At 40.1% G+C, this 18,342-nt stretch overlaps 1 protein-coding gene across 3 annotated transcripts in view; it reads right to left on the minus strand.

Annotated features, from left to right (window-relative positions):
- Positions 1–4,358: 4,358 nt before the first annotated feature.
- The window catches only part of tpm2 (tropomyosin 2 (beta)), a 29,549-nt gene continuing 15,565 nt past the window's right edge, over positions 4,359–18,342 (minus strand). For all 3 annotated transcript variants that reach the window (XM_085167660.1, XM_085167658.1, XM_085167662.1), the window contains one exon: positions 4,359–4,958. In XM_085167660.1, the coding sequence (XP_085023786.1) occupies positions 4,876–4,958 (83 nt within the window). In that variant the 3' untranslated portion in view covers positions 4,359–4,875. The remainder of the gene's footprint in view (positions 4,959–18,342) is intronic.

Consider the following 18,342-nt stretch of genomic DNA (forward strand, 5'->3'; position numbering starts at 1 on the left):
GAGTTAACTGCCTGTCTCCTGGAATCTTCTCCAGAATGTGCTAGGAGACCCTGCAAACCCTGCTGGCAATGGTGAATGCTGATTTACCATCCTGGTGGAATTGGACTACCTGTGCAACCTCAGTAGGATCCAAATATAGCAAAGTAGTGGAGGAAAACAGTTGAAGATGAGGGGAAAAATCTTGTTGGCCTCCACCTTCTGCGGAATAGCAATGGGTGACAAATCTGACATTCATATTATAATAATGGGCTGCACATCACTGGAAATTAGCTGTCTTTCTGAAAGCATTTTAAGTTTAAGAAAGATTCCTCCACCATCTTCAGTGCCAACACAATGCAAATCACCTACCTAAACTTTACTCCCGCAGAGGTAAATCGTCTTGTTAATAGCCTTAACATCCTCACCATGTACAAACCTGGATACTGTGGTTTCTCTAGAACAGAAAGGAACCTGGACAGTAAATGGCACACTCATTTAGAAGATCTTTATTTGGCCTGGAATAATAATTTGATCAGAAAGTATGAAATCCCTCTTTAAAGCTAGTACATCTTACTGTTTGTCACTGATGAAGAAAATGGGGAGAACCCCAGGCTTTTCAGCATTTTAACCAGGCTAAGTCTGAGCTGTGAGCCAAGTAGTCCTTTAATCGTAACTAGCATTGTATTTCTTTGCAAATAAAGATTTATCTAAAAATATTTGCAATAATCCCACAGATGTGTCATTAAATGAAAAATAATAAAAAATAAAATAAAAAAAATGCTTGAAATACTGTAATAGTGTGGAAAAAGAACTTTAGAATTTAAGAAGGTTAGGAATGATCTGTTTATGGCCTCTGACGGAGTGCTTGTCCTGCTAGACCTCAGTGGAGCATTTGATACTACGGTCCATAATATTTTATACAGTATTGAAGGAACTGCACTGCAGTGGTTTGGATCATTTGTATTTTACAGGTTCACATTTATGCATGTAAATGGGGAGTTCTGCTGAAATGCAAAAATCAATAATGGAGTTTCACAGGGTTCCATACTTGGACCTATACTTTTTACATTTTACTGCTTGCCTTAGGCAAAAACATGTTTCTACAGCAATAAATTAAACTTCAAATCTGAGTACCGCACTGGCACCAGGCAAACCTCCACCGGCCCCACTCCAGCTAAATAGGTGAAAATAGATTTAAGAGCAACAGGACTTGGTACTGTTGAATCTTTGATTCTATTTAATTTTTGCTGTGTTTTACTTGCATTTATCCGAAAGAGTAAGTGTAAACACAAAAAAATATTTTTATATGCTGGAATATGCAGAAAATAGATTTAAATGTAAGAAAAATCTGTTGCATATAATTTAATTTTTGTTTGATGCAATGTGCATAAAGGTAAAAGATTAAAACTAATAAAACACATTTTAAAAATACTTTTTCATTTGATTTAATTTTATATGATGGATTATGCAGAAAAAATAGAATTGGGCTGAAAGGTCTATTGCTTTATAACGTATTCAGGTTGTGTACCATGTTTTTAAAAATAACTAAGTATGGAATCAGTAAGAGTAACAGGATTACTTTCTTGGAGGAGTAATCAGTAATTAGTAACCAGTGTTGGGTAAGTTACTTTAAAATAGTAACTTAGTTACATTACTAGTTACTTCTATCAAAAGTAACTCAGTTACTTCAAGTTACTCGTTACTTTCAAAGTAACTAGTTACTAGGGAAAGTAACTTTGGTTTTACTCAGAATTCTCTTGTTAATGTGTTGCTTCCATAACTTTGCCAGTCTTCTAGCTTGCTTACTTGCCACAGTGCACTGTGCCACCTACCAATAGAAAGGAAAAGATAATGTGCATGTTTCCACGAGAGAAATCCCACACCTGGACCGTCATTGACTGCTGCCATGATTCTAGCCTACGTCACAGCGTCATGTGCGCCTTTTACATCCAACACAAAAACTGCAGTCGTGGTGCTTTGATTGTACTCAACTTACTGTACTGTAACTCGGAAATTCTGCCTTCTGAATAGGAAGATGTAGGTAACACCAGACTGCAGATGAGCTGCATACAGGGCTGGACTGGCATTTTGACTAGAGACCGGCCCACCATTATAGGAAAAATCATAAAGCCTTTGAATGAAAACAAACGCTGTTGTGACAGTGATGTTCACTGTTCTGATGGTATATATGCATCAATCTATCAATCCTTTGTTGTAAGATTCAGATAATTATTTTTTAAAAGCCAGACATTTTAAATGAGAATAAGAAAGAAAAGTATTTCTTTGTGCCCCCCTCTCCCTGTTAATGCCCAACCTGGCCCCCCTGGCAAAACTTTGCTAGACCCGCCCCTGCACAGTTACCAGCTGTCAGCTACTTAGAAAAGGATCCTGGTGTTATTTGTCTCTCAGAAACAGTTCATAACGTCCCTTCAACTCATTCATGTCACCTAAAAGGTAAACCTGTTTCTCCATCATCTGTTCAGCTCTGATGATTCAGTAAGGACATCTCCTGGTTTCATCTTCATGTTTCCCTCTCACCAGATAACCAAACCGACATCATGACCAGCAGCCTTTACAGCTGTGGCTCCAGCAAACATCAGCTGATACTAGAAATTAATATTAAATAAATTCTAACAACAGCTGATCAAGCTTAAAAGTGCTGCTGTTGTTTAGCGTGACATCGGCTGGTTTCCTCTTTCTGGCGCAAAGTGGGCGATAAACAAACAAGAGAGACGATCAGCTGATCATTGATCAGTTTTCATGATTGAAGTAGAAACGGGAGAGGGAGGGGGGAGAATGAAAGAAGAAGAGGCAGCTGTGCAGCAAAGACACAGAATAACTCCAGCTTTGTGTCTTTTTTCATTGTAGCTGAATTACGGGACAAACTGTTCCTTTTCACCTCAATAAGAAACGCGTAATATTTTCTCTGAATACCAGACGGGACGATTGGCAACTCTAATAACTTATGGACAAAATAAAGTTTAACATCATTAACTTCATAGCACCCACCCAGCTGTATAGAAACTTCGTCATGCTAGCTGGTACGCAGTACGGAAAAAGTCAGAATAACGAAAATAAACTCCACCTAAACTTGGTTTATATCTGACCAGATAGACTGCAGGTCAGAACTTCTTACCTGAAGTTCAGTTCACACTTGGACCGGCGGCCGCCTCGGGTCTCTTTTCCTTCTGCGTCCCCTTTCTCTCATCCACCTGCTGCCTCCACCACTTGTTAATGTTACTGAATCTGTGGAAGCTCCGCGATAGCCACCACACGAAGTAACGAGTAACGACCCTATCTAAATCCCAGTAACGACTAACGCGTTCCTGATTTTGGCATAATAACTAGTTACCGTGCTCGTTACCACAATAATAACGTAGTTACTGTAACGCGTTACTTAATAACGCGTTAGTCCCAACACTGTTAGTAACTAATTACTATTTTCAAGTAACTTGACCAACGCTGTTGGTCAAGTTACTTGGTAAAAAGAAATGATCAGTTGTAGTCAATTGTAATCACTAATGAGAAGTTTGTACAAGTTTGTAAAAGATTTAAGTGAGTTATATATTTGAACCTGTATACATTTGATGCCAAGTGTTTGAATTCATTTTAGATTTTCTCTAACTTGTCCAGGCAATTCTGTTTTTGAAGTCAATTTGACGCCTATTTTTGTGTTAAAAAAGAAGCACAGGTGGCTCAAAAGATATTTAATTATTGTGAAGCGAAAAGGTCTCCATCCATTCTGTTTTAAGGCTCAGATATATGACCATAATGTCAAGGCTTAATAGCAAGTACAATGTGTCCAACTAAGTACCTAATTAAAAAAACAAACTGAAATGTATGATTTTACACAGAATATTTGAAAAAACTGTCCAGGAGATTTTCTATGATAAAATATGCAATTTGTCTGTCAACACAGAAGAACTGATGGCATGTGGAAGGTCCCCACACTTTTACCTTTTCCACAACTCAGAGGATATCACCAGGCCGATCAGCTCTCTAGAGATTTTTTGTTTTGTCTCTGTAATTCAAGGTTTTGTATTTTGGTATTTTAATTCTGAGCCTTCAGTTGGTTATGGTGTAGGGGGGTAAAGGGTTTTCCAGTACTATGTAAGTTAGGATGTAGATTTCCTGCAGAAGCCTAAATTAAGTCTTAATGTTAGAAGGATATTTAGTGCAGAATTTACTTTTTTTTTTTTTTTTTTACTAACTATCCTGCTATTTCAGACCCATGCTGTATTCCAAACTCAAGTTAACTCCATGTCTGACTGAAGGTGTGGTGGTTATGACAACAGCAGCAAAAACTCATGTTTGTGTGTGTATTACCATGACATTTCCAGACCTATAAAATAAAATATTACAATTACAAAACCAACATGTCTATATATTGGCTTTTATTGAGGGATCAGTATTCATATCTCCATATAAAGAACAAAGCATGAAAAGTAACAAAGGCAAAATGAAGAGGTGAAACCTAAAATGTCATCCATGGCAAGAAATAAAAGTAATAATACTTAAAACCTTCTTTTATCACATAGCTGGGTTTCTTTTTTAAAACAATTTTAATCTTACTATCCTTTAATAACGATGACAATGCACATACTGTATGTCTTGTGATACATAAATTTCTGTTTTTTAATATAGCTGTTTCCATGATTGATGTTTAATTTCAGTTTAATAATGATTGAAGTTTTGACAATATCTAAGATATTTTGAAGTTTCACATTCACTGCAAAAGGCGTTTTTCTTGCTCCTGCTTTTAGATTATGTGAATAGCAACCCTCATATTTCCTTTATTTATTTTAGAGATGCAGCCTGGGAGTTTTATGAAAGATGAATCTGGTTTTTCCTCCTGCTTTCATTCAGGCTGTCGTTTACCGATATCTGTAAAGGTCACTATAGATTGTTGAGTTCCAAAAGGGTTTGGTCCAATACCTGGTGCATGTCCAGATTTTCTTCTTTGGCATGGGCCAGTTTCTCTAGAGTTGGAAACAAAGACACAAGTTACCTTCCAAATTAATGTTCTGTCTATGATGAATATCTAAAAAAATTGAATTGCTCTCAAATGCAAAGTTGTTATGCATAGTCTTTGAGTTTTACAATAGAATAGTTGAGTCAAACAGGTGTTCAAGGATCAAATGAAATGAAATGCTCCTGATAAATAAACACATAACTTGTTTTAATTTATAGCCTACTATAGTAAAATAAAGCCTGTTGTACAGCCTACAGGTTATATACAGTAGACTATGGTATGAAATACAGATTGTTCAATATGAAATATAGATTCTTAGAAGCAACAAAAATAGGACTAAAGTAGTCCTACACACATTGAAATAACACACTAATTTAATGAAAAAGATGGCTAGAATTGCTTTGTATGTAATTTTGTCTCCTTTTTGACTGACTTCAATATTCTTTCCCTCTGCAATTCTCTACCTTATCATGGTGGAGGGGTTTGTGTGTCCCAGGGATCCCAGGGACTACAGTGGCTTGCAAAAGTATTCGGCCCCCCTGAACTTTCCCACATTTTGTCACATTACAGCCACAAACATGAATCAATTTTATTAGAATTCCACATGAAAGACCAATACAAAGTGGTGTACACTTGAGAAGTGGAACAAAAAATCATACATGATTCCAAACATTTTTTTTACAAATAAATAACTGCAAAGTGGGGTGTGCGTAATTATTCAGCCCCCTTTGGTCTGAGTGCAGTCAGTTGCCCATAGGCATTGCCTGATGAGTGCTAATGACTAAATAGAGTGCACCTGTGTGTAATGTAATGTCAGTACAAATACAGCTGCTCTGTGTAGGCCTCAGAGGTTGTCTAAGAGAATATTGGGAGCAACAACACCATGAAGTCCAAAGAACACACCAGACAGATCAGGGATAAAGTTATTGAGAAATTTAAAGCAGGCTTAGGCTACAGAAAGATTTCCCAAGCCTTGAACATCCCACAGAGCACTGTTCAAGCGATCATTCAGAAATGGAAGGAGTATGGCACAACTGTAAACCTACCAAGACAAGGCCGTCCACCTAAACTCACAGGCCAAACAAGGAGAGCGCTGATCAGAAATGCAGCCAAGAGGCCCATGGTGACTCTGGACGAGCTGCAGAGATCTACAGCTCAGGTGGGGGAATCTGTCCATAGGACAACTATTGGTCATGCACTGCACAAAGTTGGCCTTTATGGAAGAGTGGCAAGAAGAAAGCCATTGTTAACAGAAAACCATAAGAAGTCCCATTTGCAGTTTGCCACAAGCCATGTGGGGGACACAGCAAACATGTGGAAGAAAGTGCTCTGGTCAAATGAGACCAAAATGGAACTTTTTTGGCCAAAATGCAAAACGCTATGTGTGGCGGAAAACTAACACTGCACATCACTCTGAACACACCATCCCCACTGTCAAATATGGTGGTGGCAGCATCCTGCTCTGGGGGTGCTTCTCTTCATCAGGGACAGAGAAGCTAGTCAGAGGTGATGGGAAGATAGATGGAGCCAAATACAGGGCAATCTTGGAAGAAAGATTTGCAGTCTGCAAAAGACTTGAGAATGGGGTGGAGGTTCACCTTCCAGCAGGACAACGACCCTAAACATAAAGCCAGGGCAACAATGGAATGGTTTAAAACAAAACATATCCATGTGTTAGAATGGCCCAGTCAAAGTCCAGATCTAAATCCAATCGAGAATCTGTGGCAAGATCTGAAAACTGCTGTTCACAAATGCTGTCCATCTAATCTGACTGAGCTGGAGCTGTTTTGCAAAGAAAAATGGGCAAAGATTTCAGTCTCTAGATGTGCAAAGCTGGTAGAGACATACCCTAAAAGACTGGCAGCTGTAATTGCAGCAAAAGGTGGTTCTACAAAGTATTGACTCAGGGGGCTGAATAATTACGCACACTAGGGCTGGGCAATATATCGAGTTTTTTAAAAATATCAATACATTTTTATACGAGATATAAGATGTGATAATATCCTTTATATCAATATAGTCTATGTTACGTTATAATTATACTTGTGGAGCCGCAAGTTTGCCTCTCTTTCGTCCACTTTTGTCTCTACGCAACGTTACTCTGCCTCGCCTCTCTCCGTCACTGAACACAACTCCCCCTCCTCCCCCATCGCTTCACCTGCAGGCAGCGACAAGATGGACACGGCAAATCTCCGTTAACGAGTTACTGTGCATCAACGTGTTAACGAGCTAACCAAGCTAACGACCTAACCACGCTAACGCCATGCAGCCCAGAGGGGCTGCACAGCCTAAAATCCTTTCATTTTCTCAAAAGTTGACAGCTCACCTTATGTATGAATTCTGGTTGTGCTTGATGACCGCGAACCGATGTAGTACAAGGCGCTCAGCAATCTGTCAAAATAATGTTTGAGTACGACTTTGGTAAGCTACGGAGCTGCACCGCTTGATGGCTTGTCGGAGCATTACAGCTACCGAGGAGCCTTGCGGAGTAATACGTAGTGTGCTTCAACGTAATATTACCGTACTGTATGTGTATAAGGACCATAAATGGCACCTGTTCAGAGTCGAACAGGATTTCAAACTCCAAGCTGTCAGTCACACAGTAGAACTTGGGAATAGAGTAGCTGTGAAATCTGTCTCTTTGTTATTATGCTCAGCGTCTTTTAATTTACTTTTTGACTGCACAATTGTGAGCTTTTTGTTATGCACAAAAACAACATTGTTTTAGTTTATTTATGGAGCATTATTAATTAATAAAAGCTCATAATTTATTTTTGAGTAATTTTTTCATGTACATCTATGCTGTATGTTAATAAAAGTGCCTGTGTGACATCTGGGAAACAGCTTCAACTAAGAACTCTCTTTTTGTTCTTACTTTATGGCTTAAAAAAAATTATCGAGATATATATCTTATATCGCCATCCAGCTAAAAAATATCGAGATATGAATTTTGGGTCATATTGCCCAGCCCTAACGCACACCCCACTTTGCAGTTATTTATTTTTTAAAAAATGTTTGGAATCATGTATGATTTTCGTTACACTTCTCACGTGTACACTACTTTGTATTGGTCTTTCACATGGAATTCCAATAAAATTGATTCATGTTTGTGGCTGTAATGTGACAAAATGTGGAAAAGTTCAAGGGGCCAAATACTTTTGCAAGCCACTGTATGTTGTCTGGGGGCTTTTACCCCCTGGTAGGGACTCTCATGGCTCTTTGTCTGGTCCCTGGGTGAGGAACCAGACAAAGAGCAATTCAGAAGACTCCTATGACTGAAGGATCAAGGGAACAGTTCGCCCTGCCTGGGATAGGGTTACCGGGGCCCCATTCACCCACCCTTCACCCTCACCCTCCCGGGCCTGGCTCTAGGGTGAATGGGAATTGATCCTGCAACATGAAATGGAAGTACAGTGGAACCCCGACTTATGAAATTAATCCGTTCCCGAGGGTCTTTCGTAAGTGGAAAATTTTTGTATGTCGAAGCACCCATCGCGCGTTTTGACTGAGGCAATGCTGAACGATAGGCTATAGGCTAATCGCTAACTACAACAACAATACGTTGTTAAAGTGGAACAGCGAAGCTTAAGTATGGAAGCCAAGGGGTTGTCACATGATTCGGAAGGCACTGTGGGCATTGTAGGCTCAGCCAATCAGAGCCAGCGGATTTCGTTACTCGGGCATTTTGCCGTAACACGGGCAAAAATATTGCCGTTCAGTGCCTTCGTAACTTGAATTTTTCGTGAAACGGGGTATTCGTAAGTCGGGGTTCCACTGTATTGGTATTAGAAGCATTGATATTTCAGGATCACTACCCTCCTCAGCTGAAAAAGGGTGGAGTGCCCACTCCGGGACAGGGAGTAGTTCCTGCCCCAAGTGGGGTAGGGAGTGGGAGATCAACAGACAGATTGGTGCTGCGGCTGCAGTGATGCAGACACTGTATCAGTCCGTCATGGTGAAGAGAGAGCTGAGTGTAAAAGCGAATCTCTTGATTTACCAGTAAATCTGTAAACAATATGTCACTACCCTCATCTATGGTCACAAGCTGTGGATATTGACCGATAGAACGAGATTGCGGATACAAGTGGCAGAAATGGGCTTCCTCCGAACGATGGCTGGCATCTCACTTAGGGATAGGGTGAGGAGTTCAGCCATCCGGGAGAGGCTCAGAGTAAAGCTGCTGCTCCTCCACATTGAAAGGAGCCAGTTGAGGTGGTTCGGGCATCTGATAAGGATGCCTCCTGGGTGAGGTGTTCTGGGCATGTCCCACCGGGAGGAGGCCCTGGGGCAGCCCCAGGACACACTGGAGAGATTATACCTCTCGGCTGGCCTAGGAACTCCTTGGTGTTTCCCCGGACAAGCTGGAGGTGGTCGCCTGGGAGAGGGAGCCCCCGTGAACCGGCCCCAGATAAGCGGAAGATGGATGGATGCAATATTCTTGATCATTACCAAAGCTTTATTAACTTACACAGTCTCGATTTTCAGCTTTCCTTTCTGGCTTAAAAAAGCATTTAATTTAATTTAATTCAGTTTGTTTTAGTGCCAAATCACAACAACAATCTCTATTCAATTCAATTCAATTCAATTTTATTTATATAGCGCCAAATCACAACAAAAGTCGCCTCAAGGCGCTTCATAGATACAGAGAAAAACCCAACAATCATATGACCCCCTATGAGCAAGCACTTTGGCGACAGTGGGAAGGAAAAACTCCCTTTTAACAGGAAGAAACCTCCGGCAGAACCAGGCTCAGGGAGGGGCGGCCATCTGCTGCGACCGGTTGGGGTGAGAGAAGGAAGACAGGATAAAAGACATGCTGTGGAAGAGAGACAGAGGTTAATAACAGATATGATTCAATACAGAGAGGTCTGTTAATACATAGTGAGCGAGAAAGGTGACTGGAAAGGAAAAACTCAATGCATCATGGGAATCCCCCGGCAGCCTACATCTATTGCAGCATAACTAAGGGAGGATTCAGGGTCACCTGGTCCAGCCCTAACTATATGCTTTAGCAAAAAGGAAAGTTTTAAGCCTAATCTTAAAAGTAGAGATAGTGTCTGTCTCCCGAATCCAAACTGGAAGCTGGTTCCACAGAAGAGGGGCCTGAAAACTGAAGGCTCTCCCTCCCATTCTACTTTTAAATACTCTAGGAACAACAAGTAGGCCTGCAGAGTGGGAGCGAAGTGCTCTAATAGGGTGATATGGTACTACAAGGTCATTAAGATAAGATGGGGCCTGATTATTTAAGACCTTGTATGTGAGGAGCAGGATTTTGAATTCAATTCTGGATTTAACAGGAAGCCAATGAAGGGAAGCCAAAACAGGAGAAATATGCTCTCTCTTTCTAGTCCCTGTCAGTACTCTTGCTGCAGCATTTTGGATTAGCTGAAGGCTTTTCAATGAGTTTTTTGGACATCCTGATAATAATGAATTGCAGTAGTCCAGCCTGGAAGTAATAAATGCATGAACTAGTTTTTCAGCATCACTCTGAGACAGGATATTTCTAATTTTAGAGATGTTGCGCAAATGGAAGAACGCAGTCTTACATATTTGTTTAATATGTGCGTTGAAGGACATATCCTGGTCAAAAATGACTCCAAGGTTCCTCACAGTGTTACTGGAGGCCAAGGTAATGCCATCCAGAGTAAGAATCTGGTTAGATACCATATTTCTAAGCTTTTCAGCGCCGAGTACAATGACCTCAGTTTTATCTGAGTTAAGAAGCAGAAAGTTAGTGGCCATCCAAGTCTTTATGTCTTTAAGACATTCCTGCAGTTTAACTAATTGGTGTGTGTTATCTGGCTTCATGGACAGATAGAGCTGGGTGTCATCTGCATAGCAGTGAAAATGTATGCTATGTCTTCTAATGATGCTGCCTAGGGGAAGCATGTATAATGTAAACAGAATTGGTCCTAGCACTGAACCCTGTGGAACTCCATAATTAACCTCAGTGTGTGAAGAGGACTCTCCATTTACATGCACAAATTGGAGTCTATTAGATAGATATGATACAAACCACTGCAGTGCAATACCTGTAATACCTACAGCATGTTCTAATCGCTCTAATAGGATATTATGGTCAACAGTATCGAATGCTGCACTAAGGTCAAGAAGGACAAGCACAGAGATGAGTCCACTGTCAGAGGCCATAAGAAGATCATTTGTAACCTTCACTAAAGCTGTTTCTGTGCTGTGATGAACTCTGAAACCTGACTGAAACTCTTCAAATAAACCATTCCTCTGCAGATGATCTGTTAGCTGTTTGACAACTACTCTTTCAAGGATTTTTGATATGAAAGGAAGGTTGGAGATTGGCCTATAATTAGCTAAGACTGCTGGGTCTAGAGATGGCTTTTTGAGTAAAGGTTTAACTGCAGCCACCTTGAAGGCCTGTGGTACATAGCCGATTATTAGAGATAGGTTGATCATATATAAGATCGAAGAATTAATCAATGGCAGGACTTCTTTGAGCAGTTTTGTAGGAATGGGCATAACAGTTTATGCTGTTAAAGACCCCACAATCATACACAAAACCCCAACAATCATATGACCTCCTATGAGCAAGCACTTGGCAACAGTGGGAAGGAAAAACTCATTATAATTATTGATGAAGTTTCTGGAGTGCAGGTAGGCTAGTTCAGCACCCAGACTTTTCGACTACAAAGCCATGCTTTTGTAATAGATGTAGTATTGCACTGGTTTAGCATTCTCTATGCAAGGCCGTCCCTAAAAACGACATTGTTTGGATGGGACCACATGTTGGGCTAAACTCTGTATTTATGCTGTATACAATATTGTACGATAGATACAACAGTGATGGTGAATTTTCAGATGTACTGCTGCCAGTTCCATAGACAACAATAATACCCTGATACAATCAGAAATGTATGTTTGAAATGAGCCATGATAACAAGTCAGATGGTCCCTTTTCTTTAGTCCAGAGGACACAGCGTCCATGTTTTCCAAAAAAGAATTCACAAATTTGATATGTCTGACTATAGAACACTTTTCCACTTTACCTCAGTCCATTTTAAATGACCTTTGGTGCACAGAAGATGATGAAGTTTCTTTGCATGGTAGAGTTTTAACATACATCTAATGGTACAGTGAACTGTGTTCACAGGCAGTGATTTCTGGAAGTATTTCTTAGTGCATTCAGTGATTTCCACAACAGAATCACACCCGCTTTTAATGCCATGCCACCTTAAAGCTCAAAGACCACTGTAATCCAATACTGATTGATGGCGGCACATGGCGGAAAAAGCACGGCTGCGACGGAGAATGAGAAAGGCGAAAGTGGATCGTTGAATGAAACGGATGAACCAGAATTGGTTTGTAAAAATGCTGCAACTTCAGTGGTGTGGAACTGGTTTAGCTTTCGTCCGTCAGATACACAACAAAGCACTATTTTTTAGGGATGCATCGATACCGATACTGGTATCGGGTATCGGGGCCGATACTGTAAAATGTGGTATCGGTTAACTCGTAAAAGTTAAGCATGAACCGATACTAACTTATGTCATTAATCAGAGGGTGGATTGTCATTTTTGTTGTAGATTTTTAGATTGGCCACTAGGGGGACATCCCGCGCTAAACAGGCACAGGGTTAGACGAGTGAGACTGGCGGCTCCAGATAAAAAAAGAGAAACTGGAGGCTGCTGTAGCTAGGCTAAACAAAATGTCAGCAGTGTGGACCGGAACAGCCAACTTTAACTCAGGTTTTGGAAAAGCGATGAAAAATGTCAAGAGAAAATCCACGGGCAGTTAAAATAACAGAGGCTCTGACTCATTTTATTGCTCTGGATGACCAGCCAATGCCGGTCGTGGAAAACATAGGATTGCACCGTCTTCTCAGCATACTCGAGCTGCGATATGAAATTCCCAGCTGCCCACACATCAGGGAGATAATGGTGCCAAAACTTTCTAAAGAGGTAAAGACAAGCAGTGTGTGCGATGTCAGTCCTTGGTTTAACGGCACAGTGGACTGATGATCCACGGACAGATGGGGAGTTCGTTTGCCAATGCTAAATACTTTCGTTATTTTGTTTGTTTGTTTATAATATGGACACTCTGCAATAATTTAAAAGTTTATTTTATTCTCAAACCTAATTTGTATTTATTTTATTCCAAACAGAAGTGTTTATTTATTATTCTGAAAGCTCGAGACAGTGCCAATAGTTCAGTGATATTTTGTTAAATTACAATGTGGAGACTCTGCAATAATTTAACAGAAGTGCTTAAATTTCACTTGAAATTTTTTTGTGGTCATTTTTATTAAGATATTATTTATTATCAGCAGAGAATAAATAAAACCTGTCTTCCAATTCATTGCATTTGTGTGTGTGTGTGTGTGTGTGGTAGAAGTATCGGTTTTTGTACTCTGTATCGGCAAGTACTCAGATCCAAGTATCGGTATCATATCGGTTTGAAAAAATTGGTATCGTTGCATCCCTACTATTTTTGGTAGACCATGCTAGTGGGCTGTCGTTATTACCGTGTTTTTTGGAAAATGCGGCACACTTAAAATCAATCCTTTGATTTTTCTGAAAATCGACAGTGCCCCTTATAATCCCGTTTGCCTTATGTATGAATTCTGGTTGTGTTTACTGACCTGGAAACGATTTTATGTGGTACACGGCGCTTGAAAATCTGTCAAATGTTTTAGTAGGACTTTGCTAAGCTACAAACTTGCACCGCTTGATAGATTGTCGGAGCATTACGGCTATCGTAGGCAGGAGGCTCGCGGAATGATACGTACTGTGCTTCAACATAATATTACTGTGTGTGTGTGTGTGTGTGTGTGAATAACCTCTTTTTAAGTTTTGTGGATATTATACATGGTTATGCTGAGGATATGTCAGCCAATTTCCACTGGAAATGTCTTTTGGTTAAACTGTCAGCAAGGAATTTGCATTTGCACTGTTACATTTTTATATAGCTTTAATCCACATAATCCACTGCTTGTTTAAGTGAAAATACATTGATGTTTTTTTTTCCCACTAATAAAGTTGTGGACTTGTAAAGTATTTTGTCTAGTGTCAATTATATCGTCAGTTATATTGTTATCACAAATTTTCAAATGTATATTGTGAAAAATATTTTTGGTCATATCGCCCTGCTCTAATTCCAATTCCATTATCGATGTCACATGGAGTAATCAATACCCTACAACACCGGGCAGAAAACGTTCTAAGCCAGAAGGGGAAAAGAAGAACACACACATATAAAGAAAGCTCTTAAAACACATGTGGTTATCCTAATTGGGCTTTCATCAAATGATCTAGTTTTTAACAGTGTTTCCTGAAAACCCTCTCCTGTCTGATCATTTCTTGATAACATTTACATTTACAATAATTGATTATGCAGCAGTGGAGAGTGGACTTTATCAAAGTAGATGTCTTTCTGAAAGCGCTGTAACTAAGTTTAAGAATATAATCCAGCCACTGTTATCATCGTCAATGCCCTGTACCAACACAGAGCAGAGCAGCTATCTGAACGCTACCCCAACAGAGGTCGATTATCTTGTTAATAATTTCACCTCCTCACTACGTACGACTCTGGATACTGTAGCTCCAGTGAAAACTAAGGTCTCTAATCAGAAGTACCTGACCCCGTGGTATAATTCTCAAACACGTACCCTAAAGCAGATGACTCGTAATCTGGAGAGGAAATGGCGTGTCACAAATTTAGAGGATCATCATTTAGCCTGGAGAAATAGTTTGTTGCTTTATAAGAAAGCCCTCCGCAAAGCCAGAACAGCTTACTACTCATCACTGATTGAAGAAAATAAGAACAACCCCAGGTTTCTCCTCAGCACTGTAGCCAGGCTGACAAAAAGTCAGAGCTCTTTTGAGCCAACCATCCCTTTAACGTTAACTAGTGATGACTTCATGAACTTCTTCACAAATAAAATTTTTATCATTAGAGAAAAAATTACCAATAATCATCCCACAGATGTAATATTATCTACAGCTACTCTTAGTACCATTGATGTTAAGTTAGACTCTTTTTCTCCAATCGATCTTTCTGAGTTAACTTCAATAATTACTTCCTCCAAACCATCAACGTGTCTTTTAGACCCCATTCCTACAAAACTGCTCAAAGAAGTCCTGCCATTGATTAATTCTTCGATCTTATATATGATCAACCTATCTCTAATAATCGGCTATGTACCACAGGCCTTCAAGGTGGCTGCAGTTAAACCTTTACTCAAAAAGCCATCTCTAGACCCAGCAGTCTTAGCTAATTATAGGCCAATCTCCAACCTTCCTTTCATATCAAAAATCCTTGAAAGAGTAGTTGTCAAACAGCTAACAGATCATCTGCAGAGGAATGGTTTATTTGAAGAGTTTCAGTCAGGTTTCAGAGTTCATCACAGCACAGAAACAGCTTTAGTGAAGGTTACAAATGATCTTCTTATGGCCTCTGACAGTGGACTCATCTCTGTGCTTGTCCTTCTTGACCTTAGTGCAGCATTCGATACTGTTGACCATAATATCCTATTAGAGCGATTAGAACATGCTGTAGGTATTACAGGTATTGCACTGCAGTGGTTTGTATCATATCTATCTAATAGACTCCAATTTGTGCATGTAAATGGAGAGTCCTCTTCACACACTGAGGTTAATTATGGAGTTCCACAGGGTTCAGTGCTAGGACCAATTCTGTTTACATTATACATGCTTCCCCTAGGCAGCATCATTAGAAGACATAGCATACATTTTCACTGCTATGCAGATGACACCCAGCTCTATCTGTCCATGAAGCCAGATAACACACACCAATTAGTTAAACTGCAGGAATGTCTTAAAGCAGGGCTCGCAAAATTTCAAAATCCCTGGTAGCCCTTCGGGCAGGGACTCTTCAGTTTTTGGTAGCCCAAAATAAATTTAAGTAGCCCGAATAAAAAAGAGAGCAAATTTTTTGATTGATGTTTTGTTTCCTGTTTTGTTTCCTTTACAATATTATACTTTAATGTATAATATTGTAAAGGAAACAAAACATTAATCAAAAAATTGTTGAAACACAAATTACAACATTGTATAAAAATTACAATCATCAACTCAAATACTTGGTTCTAATTGAACAGAAATTTCTATGAACTTGTAAGAACTGTGTAGAACATGAATCAGTCTGTGTCAGATCCTCAATCTGAAATTTCCACTGAAGTCACGGATAAGAGGCAAGTGGAACCAAGATCTAGGCCATTTGCTTTCTGAAGTTTGCAAAGACTGCTAAATTGTGCCAGTGGTAGTTCACTCTTTGCAACATAGTACACTGTTCTAAACAGATTTTCAGGTTTATTTTTAGTATGTTATTTGCAATTGGTGTTTGTTATAGGAAAGATATTGCAGACTGAGCAATAATGCATTTCTTGCATTTCTCACGGGTTCTAATGGGGGCCTTTCTTAAAATTACTGGTCCCAGTAACATACCGCGTTTCGACTCAGAAATCGAGGGAAAACCAACAACACACCCGGCAGAACATTATGTTATTTACACGGGTGCACATAAGTGGGCACCAGATAAGAAGTTGCAACGCGCGTTTGCGTCCATATAAAAGGCAGTGTTTTTGTCCACTAGAGTGGGATTTTCATGGCACATTCTGCACCACATCTCTGTGCGTTCATCATTTGTTTGAAGCCAGCTCACCACACAACCACTTTTCCGAGAATACGCGCTTCTTTTGTGGTTTGGACTCCTTCTGACATTTCTTTGGAGGTGGAGGAACACTTAAGTAATTACTTAAAGGAGCTTCTTCGACATCTTTAAGAGTTCTAAACAAATGTCTGTCCTCCTCCAGAAAATCTTATGTACGCAAACACGCGTTGCAACTTCTTATCTTGTGCGCGTTTTTTATTTTGACAGCGAATGCGCACCTGCGGACCACTTATGTGCAGCCCTGGTTATTTAGCTCGTCATACTTGGATGGCCACTAACTTTCTGCTTCTTAACTCAGATAAAACTGAGGTCATTGTACTTGGCGCTGAAAAGCTTAGAAATATGGTATCTAACCAGATTCTTACTCTGGATGGCATTACCTTGGCCTCCAGTAACACTGTGAGGAACCTTGGAGTCATTTTTGACCAGGATATGTCCTTCAACGCACATATTAAACAAATATGTAAGACTGCGTTCTTCCATTTGCGCAACATCTCTAAAATTAGAAATATCCTGTCTCAGAGTGACGCTGAAAAACTAGTTCATGCATTTATTACTTCCAGGCTGGACTACTGCAATTCATTATTATCAGGATGTCCAAAAAACTCACTGAAAAGCCTTCAGCTAATCGAAAATGCTGCAGCAAGAGTACTGACAGGGACTAGAAAGAGAGAGCATATTTCTCCTGTTTTGGCTTCCCTTCATTGGCTTCCTGTTAAATCCAGAATTGAATTCAAAATCCTGCTCCTCACATACAAGGTCTTAAATAATCAGGCCCCATCTTATCTTAATGACCTTGTAGTACCATATCACCCTATTAGAGCACTTCGCTCCCACTCTGCAGGCCTACTTGTTGTTCCTAGAGTATTTAAAAGTAGAATGGGAGGGAGAGCCTTCAGTTTTCAGGCCCCTCTTCTGTGGAACCAGCTTCCAGTTTGGATTCGGGAGACAGACACTATCTCTACTTTTAAGATTAGGCTTAAAACTTTCCTTTTTGCTAAAGCATATAGTTAGGGCTGGACCAGGTGACCCTGAATCCTCCCTTAGTTATGCTGCAATAGATGTAGGCTGCCGGGGGATTCCCATGATGCATTGAGTTTTTCCTTTCCAGTCACCTTTCTCGCTCTCTATGTATTAACAGACCTCTCTGTGTTGAATCATATCTGTTATTAACCTCTGTCTCTCTTCCACAGCATGTCTTTTATCCTGTCTTCCTTCTCTCACCCCAACCGGTCGCAGCAGATGGCCGCCCCTCCCTGAGCCTGGTTCTGCCGGAGGTTTCTTCCTGTTAAAAGGGAGTTTTTCCTTCCCACTGTCGCCAAAGTGCTTGCTCATAGGGGGTCATATGATTGTTGGGTTTTTCTCTGTATCTATGAAGCGCCTTGAGGCGACTTTTGTTGTGATTTGGCGCTATATAAATAAAATTGAATTGAATTGAATTGAATCAAATCAGCAAAGATGCACAGAAAAGAATGTCAGACACCAACTAGGGAGAATCAGAAACACAAATGGAACATTCCCTATGTAGCCGGTTTGGGAGTTTTGTCTTTGGGATGAACCAGTTTTTGTCGGAGTGTATGCCTGGGTCTGATGTACACTGGGATGCCATGCTTGGAGAAGACTCTCCTGAGTTTCTCTGATTAAACCCTGTATGCTGTACAGTGCAGCGAGGAATGCTCAGACCTCTACATTGGAGAGGCACAATATAGAAGAGCCACCTTGGACTGAGA

Source organism: Neolamprologus multifasciatus, chromosome 7, assembly GCF_963576455.1.
Source record: "Neolamprologus multifasciatus chromosome 7, fNeoMul1.2, whole genome shotgun sequence".
Taxonomy (NCBI): domain Eukaryota; kingdom Metazoa; phylum Chordata; class Actinopteri; order Cichliformes; family Cichlidae; genus Neolamprologus; species Neolamprologus multifasciatus.